We start from the raw sequence: 14,509 nt of genomic DNA on the forward strand, positions 1-14,509 counted from the left end.
ATAATCAGAACCTCCCACTCCCGTCTCCAAGACTTTACACGTGCTGCGCCGATTCTTTGGAATGCACTACCTAGGTTAATACGATTAATCCCCAATCCCCACAGTTTTAAGCGTGCCCTAAAAACGCATTTGTTCAGACTGGCCTACCGCCTCAACGCATTAACCTAACTATCCCTGTGTGGCCTATTAAAAATAGAAAAAAAAACAAAACACATAATCAGGTTCCTCGCATCATGTTCTCATACACTTTATGCAGTTAATAGCCCTCTGTGTCTGTACCGTTACATACTTAGGCAGTTAACTGATTCATGCAGCTTTATATGAACACCCAAGCCTTACACTATGGCTGGTCCAAATAACTAAAGCAATTGTTACCATCCACCTCTCGTGTCTCCCCTTTTCCTCATAGTTTGTAAGCTTGCGAGCAGGGCCCTCATTCCTCCTGGTATCTATTTTGAACTGTGATTTCTGTTATGCTGTAATGTCTATTGTCTGTACAAGTCCCCTCTATAAGTTGTAAAGCGCTGCGGAATATGTTGGCGCTATATAAATAAAAATTATTATTATTATTATTATTATGAGAAAAAGAGGTTAGATTATACTCACCCAGGGGCGATCCCTGTTATGATCCCAAGTGGCGGAGGATCACAGATAGATCAGCAAGTGATTAAACTAAGGACGAGCTCTAGGGAGATGGTAACTGGACTGATCGCAAATCTGAACCTATCCAAAACAACTAGAGGTAGCCGGTGAACGTGCCTAAAAAATTCTTAGACGTCTCGAGCCAGCCTGAGGAACTAGCTACCCCTAAAGAGAAAGAAAGACCTCGCTTGCCTCCAGAGAAATAATCCCCAAAGATATAGAAGCCCCCAACAAATATTAACGGTGAAGTAAGAAGAAGGCACATACATAGGGATGAAATCAGATTCAGCAAAAGAGGCCCACTAGTACTAGAAAGCAGAAAATAGAGCAGGGGTCTATGCGATCAATAAAAAACCCTTACAAAATATCCATCCTGAGATTTCAAGAACCCACACACCAACTAACGGTGTGTGGGGAGAAACTCAGCCCACTAGAGCAACCAGCAAGCGAGGGAATTACATTTTAGCAAGCTGGAACAGAAAACATGATAAACACTACTGATCAAAAAATGAGCAAACAAAACTTAGCTTATCCTGGATGGACTGGGAGCAAGGTAGTCAGAAGGAATCTGAGTAGCACTGATTACATTGACAGCCGGCCACAAGTGGAAGTAAAACAGAGCTATATAGGAACCTCCCAGAGGATAACGAACCAGCTGATAGCCAGGGACCAGCAGGATAACAAACAAAGCCACCAGGGGGAGCCCAAAGCAAAAGTCACACCATACCACCAGTGACCACAAGAGGGAGCCCGAAAACAGAGTTCACAACAGGTCCTGCTGCGGTCCGGGCCCGATAGGTGTCTAAGGTCTGGTCCGGAGCCTCCCATCTTCATTCCATGACGTCCTCTTCTGGTCTTAATGCCGCAGCTGCGGCGCAGGCGTACTTTTGTCAGCCCTGTTGAGGGCAGAGCAAAGTACTGCAGTGCGCAGGCGCTGGGCCTCTCTGACCTGTCCCGGCACCTGCTCAATGCAGTACTTTGCAGGGCAGACAAAGCACACCTGCGCCGCAGCCGCGGCGTGAAGACCAGAAGAGGACGTCATGGAATGAAGATAGGAGGCGCCGGGCCGGACCTGAGACACCCATCGGACCCGGACCGCAGCGGGACCGCCCCTGGGTGAGTATAATCTAACCTCTTTTTCTCCTCTTTCAGGTAACATCGGGGGCTTATCTACAGCATTACAGAATGCTGTAGATAAGCCCCTGATGACGGTGGGCTTACCTCACCATCGATTTTTGGGGGTGACAGGTTCCCTTTAAGAATTATCTTCTGTGGAAAAGAACAAAAGAATCCTGGAAGTGATGATATGGCCGCACAGAGCCCTGATCTGGACAACATTTAGTCTGGGGACGAGTCTGTCTGGGATTACAAGAAGAGAAAGATCTGCACAAGCCTACATTTACAGAATTTCTGTGGTTAGTTCTTCAAAATGTTTAGAACAACCTACCTGCCGAGTACCCTCAAAAACTGTGTGCACTTGTACCTAGGAGAATTGATGCTTTTATGCTATATTTGAATGCAAAGACTAGTTACATCAAATATTGATCTGATTTAGATGAAGATCACACCTTTAAGCTGGGGACAAACAGCCATCCATTATCTCATGCGAGAGAATCTGTCTAAATTTAAATTTAATTTCTCCATCTTCTTCCTTGTCTCAGTCCGCGCATGTCAGACTGCACTTGAATTACAACAGACTGTAGTCCGATGTTTCACGCGTGCACAGACTTGTATGGGTGCATCTGATCGGATCATCGGATGTTCTAACAGCATGCGGAGACTGTTCTCTTATACCAAATTGTCATGAGACAAAAAATTGCAGATCTGCAATGCCCCTTAGTATAACATTGGTCCGAGTGTTATCTGATAAAACGTCATGTTATACACTCGTGTGAGCGAAGCCTTAAGGTACCTTCACACTGAACAACTTAACAACGATAACGATAGCGATCTGTGCCGTTGCAGCGTCCTGGATAGCGATATCATTGTGTTTGACACACAGCAGCGATCAGGATCCTGCTGTGACATCGTTGGTCGGAGCTAGAAGGCCAGCACCTTATTTTGTCGCTGGATCACCCGCTGACATCGCTGAGTCAGCGTGTGTGACGCTGATTCAGCGATGTCTTCACTGGTAACCAGGGTAAACATCGGGTTACTAAGCGCAGGGCCGCGCTTAGTAACCCGATATTTACCCTGGTTACCATTGTAAATGTAAAAAAAACCAAACACTACATACTTACATTCCGGTGTCTGTCGGGTCCCCGGCGTCCGCTTCCCTGCACTGTGTCAGCGCCGTAAAGCAGAGCACAGCGGTGACGTCACCGCTCTGCTTTAGGGCCGGCGCTTACACAGTGCAGGGAAGCGGACGCCGGGGGAAGCGACAGTCACCGGAATGTAAGTATGTAGTGTTTGGTTTTTTTACATTTACACTGGTAACCAGGGTGCAGCGTCGCTTAATGTGACGGTACCTTTAGTGTTCTGCTAATTGTTGCCTCTGCTCTGAAGAACCAGTGGTAGTTTTGTTCTACGCTTAGTATGATATAACAAGAAAAGAGAAACAGACGAACGCTCTACTCACGTACCAGTGCTCGGAGGTTCCGCTTCCACCGTACGGTTAGACTGAGACAAGCTGTTTTCTTGAATTTTTGCCGGACTGCTGGTTTTTGGCCTACTGTCCATCATGCTATAAACAGAAAAAAAAGCAAAACCGAGCATTAATTCTAGGATTTTTTGGAAAGATTTACTAATATGTATATCACATGGTAAAATAGTTGGAAATATGGTAAAATCCACCATACTTTGCAAACAGGTTGTACCTCCACTTCCCGCATGATAATATAACCTTTAATTGGTCGCCATTGTTGAGGAGGGGCCATGAATGTGGCAATCGTTTATTGTACAATCATGGCTGATCAGTAGTGTAACTACACTTATAAACCCGTCTTGTGCCATAGTTGCAATTATTTTTACTTCTCACTTACCCACCTTTACACAGGTGCAATGTCTTGTACTGTATATCATTCATCCAAGACAATGATGGAAATGCTAGAACACAAGTCTTGTACAATACAGGCAAGCCTACGGTATACATGGACTCTGCTGGAAAGGTCAATGAAAACTGTGCCAATATAATGGTCTGAAGGCCCCATACATATTGGACTAAAGTCGGCCAAAACTGCCATTATAGGTGGGGTCAGCTGAAAGTAATGTGCATGGGAGGCCTTTAAATGGGTATTCGAACCCTAACAAAGCACGAGTGTAAAGCCCATTTAATGTTTGTAGTAGGACATGGGGCATTTTTGAGAAATCCATCCTTAAAGATTAAGATTTAATCACAAGGCAGAGGTGTGGACACTTTGCTTCCGTGGTTACAACCACTAACAACTAATTAAATGTGTTTGTCAGTGGCAGTAACAATGGATAACTAAGTTACTGCAATCAAATAAATAAGGCAGCACACTGCGGCGCTAAAACATGCAAACATGAAACATGAAAATTGAACTGCATTAGTGCACTAGAAATATGAAAAAATGAGAGCGTTTAGCGCATAAATTGGCCAATTCATGTGTACCTGGTAGCCACATTAAGGCATCTCTCATATACCAGGTCCTTAACTTTCCTTTCCTAGCTGAGAATAAACGAATTGGCCAATTTATGCGCTAAACACTCATTTTTTCATATTTCTAGTGCAGTAATGCAGTTCAATTTTCATGTTTGATGTTTGCAAATTTTAGCACCGCAGTGTGCTGCCTTATTTATTTGACTGTATACGAGTTGGTGACTCTAGGTTCAGCACCTGTTCACACTTATTCTATGTTTGGAAGGGACGGTCAGTTTTTTAAATTAAGTTACTGCAACGTCTTACACATTGGGTAAGTGGCATAGCTTATCAGAAGAACTATACTAGATTTCTAATTGGAGGTATTTGCTAATATTATAAAACCTACTACATATTGGGATAGGATCTTGGAGATGAGAATACCCCTTTAAAACTTCAAGAATGGATTTCACAAAAATGCCCCAACAAAATACTACAAGCAAGGTATGAATTCAAACACCTATATACCCAGCCAACACCAAAATGCTTAGTGAGAGAGTGAAAAAGTGTAAGAAGGTGCAAGGCTGCATAAAGCAGGGTTCAGTGCACAACCATGAAAATCATACCAAGAAAAAAAGCACCAAATGAACCAAAATATACTAAAAAGATATATAAACTTTATTATTGCACAACAGATTGTAAACAAATATTTATACAAACAGGGACAGGACAATGATACGCCGAGGGATGAAGCCGCAGTAGTGGAACAGGTTAACACATTGCAAGATAGCCAGGCCAAGCCAATAGGGCAATCGGATCATATAGTGCAGATGTACAGTGCTGATAAAGTGTAGCATAGTGCAAAAACTATATATATATACATATATATATATATATATATATATATATATATATATATATATACACACACATACAGTACAAACCAAAAGTTTGGACACACCTTCTCATTTAAAGATTTTTCTATATTTTCATGACTATGAAAATTGTACATTCACACTGAAGGCATCAAAACTATGAATTAACATGTGGAATTATATACTTAACAAAAAAGTGTGAAACAACTGAAATTATGTCTTATATTCTAGGTTCTTTAAAGTAGCCTCCTTTTGCTTTGATGACTGCTTTGCACACTCTTGGCATTCTCTTCATGAGCTTCAAGAGGTAGTCACCGGGAATGGTTTTCCAGTCACAGGTGTGCCCTGTCAGGTTTAATAAGTGGGATTTCTTGCCTTATAAATGGGGTTGGGACCATCAGTTGTGTTGTGCAGAAGTCTGGTGGATACACAGCTGATAGTCCTACTGAATAGACTGTTAGAATTTGTATTATGGCAAGAAAAAAGCAGCTAAGAAAAACGAGTGGCCATCATTACTTTAAGAAATGAAGGTCAGTCAGTCCGAAAAATTGGGCAAACTTTGAAAGTGTCCCCAAGTGCAGTGGCAAAAACTATCAAGCGCTACAAAGAAACTGGCTCGCATGAGGACCGCCCCAGGAAAGGAAGACCCAGAGTCACCTCTGCTTCTGAGGATAAGTTTATCCGAGTCACCAGCCTCTGAAATCGCAGGTTAACAGCAGCTCAGATTAGAGACCAGGTCAATGCCACACAGAGTTCTAGCAGCAGACACATCTCTATAACAACTGTTAAGAGGAGACTTTGTGCAGCAGGCCTTCATGGTAAAATAGCTGCTAGGAAACCACTGCTAAGGACAGGCAACAAGCAGAAGAGACTTGTTTGGGCTAAAGAACACAAGGACATTAGACCAGTGGAAATCTGTGCTTTGGTCTGATGAGTCCAAATTTAAGCATTTTTGGTTCCAACCACCGTGTCTTTGTGCGACGCAGAAAAGGTGAACGGATGGACTCTACATGCCTGGTTCCCACCGTGAAGCATGGAGGAGGAGGTGTGATGGTATGGGGGTGCTTTGCTGGTGACACTGTTTGGGATTTACTCAAAATGTAAGGAATACTGAACCAGCATGGCTACCATAGCATGCATGCATGCAGCAGCATACTATTCCATCCGGTTTGCGTTTAGATGGACCATCATTTATTTTTCAACAGGACAATGACCCCAAACACACCTCCAGGCTGTGTAAGGGGTATTTGACCAAGAGGGAGAGTGATGGGGTGCTACGCCAGATGACCTGGCCTCCACAGTCACCAGACCTGAACCCAGTCGAGATGGTTTGGGGTGGGCTGGACCACAGAGTGAAGGCAAAAGGGCCAACAAGTGCTAAGCATCTCTGGGAACTCCTTCAAGATTGTTTGAAGACCATTCCCGGTGACTACCTCTTGAAGCTCATCAAGAAAATGCCAAGAGTGTGCAAAGCAGTCATCAAAGCAAAAGGTGGCTACATAGTTACATAGTTACATAGTTATTAAGGTTGAAGGAAGACTGTAAGTCCATCTAGTTCAACCCATAGCCTAACCTAACATGCCCTAACATGTTGATCCAGGGGAAGGCAAAAAAACCCCATGTGGCAAAGAGTAACTCCACCATGGGGAAAAAAATTCCTTCCCGACTCCACATACGGCAATCAGACTAGTTCCCTGGATCAACGCCTTATCAAGGAATCTAGTGTATATACCCTGTAACATTATACTTTTCCAGAAAGGTATCCAGTCCCCTCATAAATTTAATTAATGAATCACTCATTACATCATCATACGGCAGAGAGTTCCATAGTCTCACTGCTCTTACAGTAAAGAATCCGCGTCTGTTATTATGCTTAAACCTTCTTTCCTCCAGACGTAGAGGATGCCCCCTTGTCCCTGTCTCAGGTCTATGATTAAAAAGATCATCAGAAAGGTCTTTGTACTGTCCCCTCATATATTTATACATTAAAATAAGATCACCCCTTAGTCTTTGTTTTTCCAAACTAAATAGCCCCAAGTGTAATAACCTATCTTGGTATTGCAGACCCCCCAGTCCTCTAATAACCTTGGTCGCTCTTCTCTGCACCCGCTCCAGTTCAGCTATGTCTTTCTTATACACCGGAGACCAGAACTGTGCACAGTATTCTAAGTGTGGTCGAACTAGTGACTTGTATAGAGGTAAAATTATGTTCTCCTCATGAGCATCTATGCCTCTTTTAATACATCCCATTATTTTATTTGCCTTTGTAGCAGCTGCCTGACACTGGCCACTGAATATGAGTTTGTCATCCACCCATACACCCAGGTCTTTTTCATTGACGGTTTTGCCCAGAGTTTTAGAATTAAGCACATAGTTATACATCTTATTACTTCTACCCAAGTGCATGACCTTACATTTATCCCCATTAAAGCTCATTTGCCATTTATCAGCCCAAGCTTCTAGTTTACATAAATCATCCTGTAATATAAAATTGTCCTCCCCTGTATTGATTACCCTGCAGAGTTTAGTGTCATCTGCAAATATTGAAATTCTACTCTGAATGCCCCCTACAAGGTCATTAATATGTTAAAAAGAAGAGGGCCCAATACTGACCCCTGTGGTACCCCACTGCTAACCGTGACCCAGTCCGAGTGTGCTCCATTAATAACCACCCTTTGTTTCCTATCCCTGAGCCAGCTCTCAACCCACTTACACATATTTTCCCCTATCCCCATTACTCTCATTTTATGTAACAACCTCTTGTGTGGCACCGTATCAAAAGCTTTGGAAAAGTCCATATATACTACGTCCACTGGGTTCCCTTGGTCCAGTCCGGAACTTACCTCTTCATAGAAGCTGATCAAATTAGTCTGACATGAACGGTCCCTAGTAAACCCGTGCTGATACTGGGTCATGAGGTTATTCCTCTTCAGATACTCCAGTATAGCATCCCTTAGAATGCCCTCCAGGATTTTACCCACAGTAGAGGTTAAGCTTACTGGCCTATAATTACCGAGTTCAGTTTTTGCCCCTTTTTTGAATATTGGCACCACATTTGCTATACGCCAGTCCTGTGGTACAGACCCTGTTATTATGGAGTCTTAAATAATGGTCTATCAATGACTGTACTTAGTTCCTGCAGTACTCGGGGGTGTATCCCATCCGGGCCCGGAGATTTGTCAATTTTAGATATTTTTAGACGCCGCTGTACTTCCTGCTGGGTTAAGCAGGTGACATTTAGGCCATGTGCACACGTTCAGGATTTTTCGCGTTTTTTTCGCTATAAAAACGTGATAAAAACGCGAAAAAAACGCTAACATATGCCTCCTATTATTTACAGTGTATTCCGCATTTTTTGTGCAAATGTTGCGATTTTTTCCACGAAAAAATCGCATCGCGGAAAAAAAAGCAACATGTTCATTAAAAATGCGGAATTGCGGGGATTCCGCACACCTAGGAGTCCATTGATCTGCTTACTTCCCGCACGGGGCTATGCCCACCATGCGGGACGTAAGCAGATTATGTGCGGTTGGTACCCAGGGTGGAGGAGAGGAGACTCTCCTCCACGCACTGGGCACCATATAATTGGTCAAAAATAAAAGAATTAAAATAAAAAATAGTCCTATACTCACCCTCGATGTCTTCCCGCCTCACCGCTGCATGCTGCCGCTTTGGTTCCTATAGCTGCTGTGCGGTGAAGGACCTGTGATGACGTCACTGTCTTGTGATTGGTCGTGAGCGGTCATGTGACCGCTCACGTGACTGCTCACATGACCGCGACGTCATGGAAGGTCCTGCGCGCACAGCAGCTATAGGAAGAGGAACGGACGCCGCTGAGGAGATGTCTGGGTGAGTATAACCATTTTTTTTATTTTTTTTATTATTTTTAAACATTCTATCTTTTACTATAGATGCTGCATAAGCTGCATCTATAGTAAAAAGTTGGTCACACTTGTCAAACAGTATGTTTGACAAGTGTGACCAACCTGTCAGTCAGTTTTCCAAGCGATGCTACAGATCGCTTGGAAAACTTTAGCATTCTGCAAGCTAATTACGCTTGCAGAATGCTAAAAAAAACGTGAAAAAAACGGAAAAAAAACGCGGATTTCTTGCAGAAAATTTCCGGTTTTCTTCAGGAAATTTCTGCAAGAAATCTGGACGTGTGCACATACCCTTAATGGGGATTTTTTATCACTAGTCATTTTGTCTGCCATGGGATTTTCTTTTGTAAATACTGATGAAAAACAGTCATTTAGCATATTGGCTTTTTCCTCATCCTCATCCACCATTTCACCCAGATTATTTTTAAGGGGGCCAACACTGTCATTTTTTAGTTTCTTACTATTTATATAGTTAAAGAATATTTTGGGATTATTTTTACTCTCTCTGGCAATGAGTCTCTCTGTCTCAATCTTTGCTACCTTGATTTGCTTTTTACAGAATTTATTTAATTTTCTGTATTTATTTAATGCCTCCTCACTACCTACTTCCTTTAATTCTCTAAATGCTTTCTTTTTGTCCCTTATTGCGCCCCTTACAGCTTTATTTAGCCATATTGGTTTCCTCCTATTTCTAGTATGTTTATTCCCATACGGTATATACTGTGCACAGGTCCTATCCAGGATGCTAATAAATGTCTCCCATTTTCTTTGTGTATTTTTGTGTCTCAGGATATCGTCCCAGTTAATTGCACCAAGATCCTCTCTCATCCGTTGGAAATTTGCCCTCCTGAAGTTTAGTGTCCTTGTCACCCCCCTACTACCCATCTTATTAAAGGTTACATGAAAACTTATTATTTTGTGATCACTATTCCCCAAGTGACCCCCAACCCTTATATTTGATATGCGGTCTGGCCTGTTTGTTAATATTAGGTCTAGCAGTGCCCCCCTTCTTGTTGGGTCCTGAACCAGTTGTGAAAGGTAATTATCTCTCATAGTTGTCAAAAACCGATTACCTTTGCTGGAACTGCAGGTTTCTGTTCCCCAATCTATTTCAGGGTAGTTGAAGTCCCCCATAATAATGACTTCACCTTGAGTCGCAGCTTCATCTATTTGCTTTACGAGGATATTCTCCATTGCTTCCATTAGTTTTGGAGATTTATAACAAACCCCTATCAGTAATTTATTATTTTTTCCCCCTCCCCTTATCTCCACCCACAGGGACTCTACATTTTCAATAAATTCACCTATATTATCACGCAGGATGGGTTTTAAGGAAGATTTTACATATAGACACACCCCTCCCCCTCGCTTATCTGTACGGTCATTTCTGAACAGGCTATAGCCCTGCAAGTTAACAGCCCAGTCATGGCTCTCATCCAGCCACGTCTCAGATATCCCCACCATGTCATAATTATGCTCCAACAACATTAGCTCTAATTCATCCATTTTGTTGGCTACTTTGAAGAACCTAGAATATAAGACATAATTTCAGTTGTTTCACACTTTTTTGTTAAGTATATAATTTCACATGTGGTAATTCATAGTTTTGATGCCTTCAGCGTGAATGTACAATTTTCATAGTCATGAAAATACAGAAAAATCTTTAAATGAGAAGGTGTGTTCAAACTTTCGGTCTGTACTGTGTATATATATATATATATATATATATATATATATACACACACACACACACACACACACATATATATATATATATATATATATATATATATATATATATATATATATATATATATATATATATACACACATACACACCGCTATGTATGGCCGCGGCGACACCCACCCCAATGCGCGTTTCGGCAGCAGTGCCTTCTTCCGGGGGTATGGCATCAAGGAGGAAAGTGGGCTTTAAATACATATAACGAACCAATCAGTGCGGCTGAGGGAAATGACGATCGCTCTAAGACGGCGCATGCGCTGACGGCCAGCAACCGCACTGCACATCACTAGGGGCGTTACGCCCTAGATCCAGAAAGTTCCCCTCCTTGTCTCTGTGTCCCAATGTTGATATTTTTGTAAAACTCTACTAATGCTTTTGAACAGATTTCCACCTCTATTCAACATAATAATCTCTCCCGAGCTGAACAACTTGGCTTGAGGAGATTAAAACAACTCAAGGACGTGGTATTTAAAACAGCAGACAAGGGGGGAATGTTGTGGTTTGGCCTACCAAAATGTATTTGGCAGAGGTACATAGTCTCCTCAGGGATCCAGCATGCTACAAGAAGTTGACGTTTAACCCTTCAATTTCTTATAAGGAGGAATTAAGTAAAATCCTACAGAAGGCTGTTTGTGAAGGTGTAATCATGACACAAGTTCGAGATATCTTGCTGACAAAGGACAGCTGTATTCCAACTCTGTACCTTTTACCAAAGATCCACAAGAACCCCCAAAGTCCCCCAGGTAGGCCCATCATCTCTGGGGTGGGTGGTCTTACGGAGGGCATTGGAAAATACATTGATTCATTTCTAAAGCCCCTGGTGGAGAGCATTCCTTCATATTTAAAGGATACTTCAGATTTAAAAAAAAAAAAATCGACTCCGTACATGTTGATGAGGACATGCTCCTCGTCACATGTGACGTATAGTCGTTATACACCAATATCCGCCACCAGTATGGTTTGAGTGCTGTTTCCTACTTCTTGTCTATGACTAGCCTCTCCTCCAGTGACACTAATTTCTTGGAACTTTTGTTGAAATTTCTTTTGACCCACAATTTCTTTTTGTTTAACGGATCCTTCTAGCTACAAATCCAGGGGACAGCTATGGGTGCTGCGTGCATACCTTCGTACGCTAACCTGTTCCTGGGGCTGTGGGAGAGGGATCTATTCTCGTCGGATCGGGGTTCGTTGGTGGAGAGGGTCATTTTTGGACCCGCTACATCGACGACATTTTCCTGATCTGGCGAGGTACTTCTTTTGAGTTACAGTCTTTTTTCGTGAATTAAAAGACAATCAGCTTAATATACATATGACTTACAAATTAGATTTTTTTTCGCATTGCTTTTTTAGATGTACTGGTGGAGAGGGGTATGGATGGTATGTTGGTGGCCAATGCTTTCCGTAAGGAAACGGCGGTTAATTCGGTGCTTCATTCATCATCGTCACATCAGCCACATGTAATTAATGCCGCTTCCACTGGCCAGTTCCTCCGGATCAGGAGAATTTGCTCCTCAAAAGAAGCTTTTGAGACTCATGCTGAAGATATGAAGACTAGTTTTTTAAATCGCGGCTATAGTAAAAGGAGCATTAAAAAGGCCTATAATAGGGCCAAGAACACGGACAGACATCAGCTTCTGTATTCAACTGCCAAAATTAAGACTACTAACCAGGTAAGGTTGGTGACACAGTTCCACTCACGCTGGAGAGAGATGCAGGAATCTGGCCAAGTACTGGCCCATACTTATTGCTGATCCCATTCTTAGGCAATACTTACCATCAAAACCCTCCATTACAGCACGTAGGTCACAAAATTTGTGTGACCACCTGGTTAGGAGTTATTAGAAACCTGTCAAGAAGCCTCCCATTTTTTCTGCAGAGCCTGTTTCCTGTGGTTCTCCTTGGGGTTGCAGACCCTGCGGGAATTGTGTGGCTTGCTCAAATATTGTTAGTGCTAACCATTTCTTATCATCTGAGGGCAAAGAGTTTCTGATTACTCAAAGAATAACATGCACAACAACGATGGTCGTTTATCACGATACATGCCCGTGCAATAAGATCTATGTGGGCCTCACGACAAGGGCCCTCAAGGTCCGTGTACGGGAACATGTCCGTGATATACTAGCAGCAGCCAAGGAGGCTGATGTTGAGTCCTTGAAAACAATCCCTCAACATTTTAAGTTGCACTATTCGTGTGATCCTTCAGGTTTTAAAGTCAAAGGGATAGATCGGATAGTATCAAACCTCTGAGGTGGTAATTTGAGCCAAATTTTGGCACAGAAAGAATCCCGGTGGATATGGAGGCTTAAAACTATACAACCGCTTGGCCTTAATGAAATGTTGAGTTTTGCTCCCTTTCTTTAATCACTTGTCCCATGTTTTTTAATTGGCATCTGTTAATTTTTAATAAATCTTCTTCTTTTAGTTTTTCCATGCGCATATTGCATATTTTAACCATTTGTATATTCTTTTGTTTTAGTCAGTAATATATGGATTTTGGTCTTCATGTTATTTATCCTTTGGGCGCATACTTCACTATGGGTCAAGTTTCCCCTTGAAGATGGATGATATCCCGTTTATCATTAATGTTATATGTTAGTCATTTATATGGTGTATTTATTCACTCATACTTCTCACTGTCACATTATTTGCATGTTTGTTTTATATAATATGGATACACATTTATGTATCATAATCTATTATACAGTATTTATGTATATTACTTTGCATTTTGATTCTTTCACGCATATATCGTCACATTGGTGCTTTAACGTTATATGTATTATTTATGCGGATATGTGTCATATATCATTTGTATAGCACTCTCGGATTTTGCCCCAATCACTATTAATTCGATCACTGGGTATTTTTTCCACTAGCCCTTTTTACCCAGTTTACTCACCTTTCACTTTTTCCAATACTGTGTCATCATCCTTGATTTTCTGCGCTGTGTGGGTACTTGCTCTGTGCGCATGCGCAGCGGTGCTCCGTGGCTGGGCATCGCTGGCGGCGTCTTCTCCGGCTCTGTGTGTGCTGGCGCCGGCTATTTCGTCCACGTGTTTCATGTGGGCGGGGCCTGGCAGCGCTTGCCTACACATCCAGTGATGCCCCTGGTGATGTGCAGTGAGGTTGCTGGCCGTCTGCGCATGCGCCGTCTTAGAGTGGTCATCATTTCCCTCAGCCGCACTGATTGGTTCATTATATGTATTTAAAGCCCACTTTCCTCCCTGATGCCATACCCCGGAAGAAGGCACTGCTGCCGTAATGCTCGTTAAGGTGGGTGTCGCCGCGGCCATACAGGTAATCCTTGGCTCTACATTATATGGTACATTTATGCTTCCAGGCCTAGTATCTTGCTGCCTTAATGGCTGGCAGCTTAAGTGTATTTTGTACGCATTTAGTGCTTCACACTAGCGGTATGTATATATAGTTTTTGCACTATGCTACACTTTATCAGCACTATACAACTGCACTTTATGATCCGTTTGCCCTATTAGCTTGGCCTGGGTATCTTGCAATTTCTTAACCTGTTCCACTACTATGGCTTCATCCCTCGGCGTATCATTGTCCTGTCCCTGTTTGTATAAATATTTGTTTACAATCTGTTGTGCAATAATTAAGTTTATATATCTTTTTAGTATATTTTGGTTCATTTGGTGCTTTTTTTCTTGGTATGATTTTCAAGCAAGGTATGAATGTAAAAAGCATTATCAGGGCTTTACACTCATGCCTTTACTTAGGGGTGGAAGGTTCTGCTGACAGGTCTTCTAACAGTCCCACAGCACTTATTGTGGGAAAAAATTATCTTGCCTGTAGAAATTCGATGGCAGAT

General features: G+C 42.3%; 1 protein-coding gene across 3 annotated transcripts in view; it reads right to left on the reverse strand.

Annotated features, from left to right (window-relative positions):
- Positions 1-14,509, reverse strand: part of PIKFYVE (phosphoinositide kinase, FYVE-type zinc finger containing) — a 450,712-nt gene that overhangs the window by 131,977 nt on the left and 304,226 nt on the right. For all 3 annotated transcript variants that reach the window (XM_077275690.1, XM_077275691.1, XM_077275692.1), the window contains one exon: positions 3,225-3,325. In XM_077275690.1, coding sequence (XP_077131805.1) covers positions 3,225-3,325 — 101 coding nt within the window. The remainder of the gene's footprint in view (positions 1-3,224; positions 3,326-14,509) is intronic.

The sequence above is a fragment of the Ranitomeya variabilis genome, chromosome 7 (genome assembly GCF_051348905.1).
Source record: "Ranitomeya variabilis isolate aRanVar5 chromosome 7, aRanVar5.hap1, whole genome shotgun sequence".
Taxonomy (NCBI): domain Eukaryota; kingdom Metazoa; phylum Chordata; class Amphibia; order Anura; family Dendrobatidae; genus Ranitomeya; species Ranitomeya variabilis.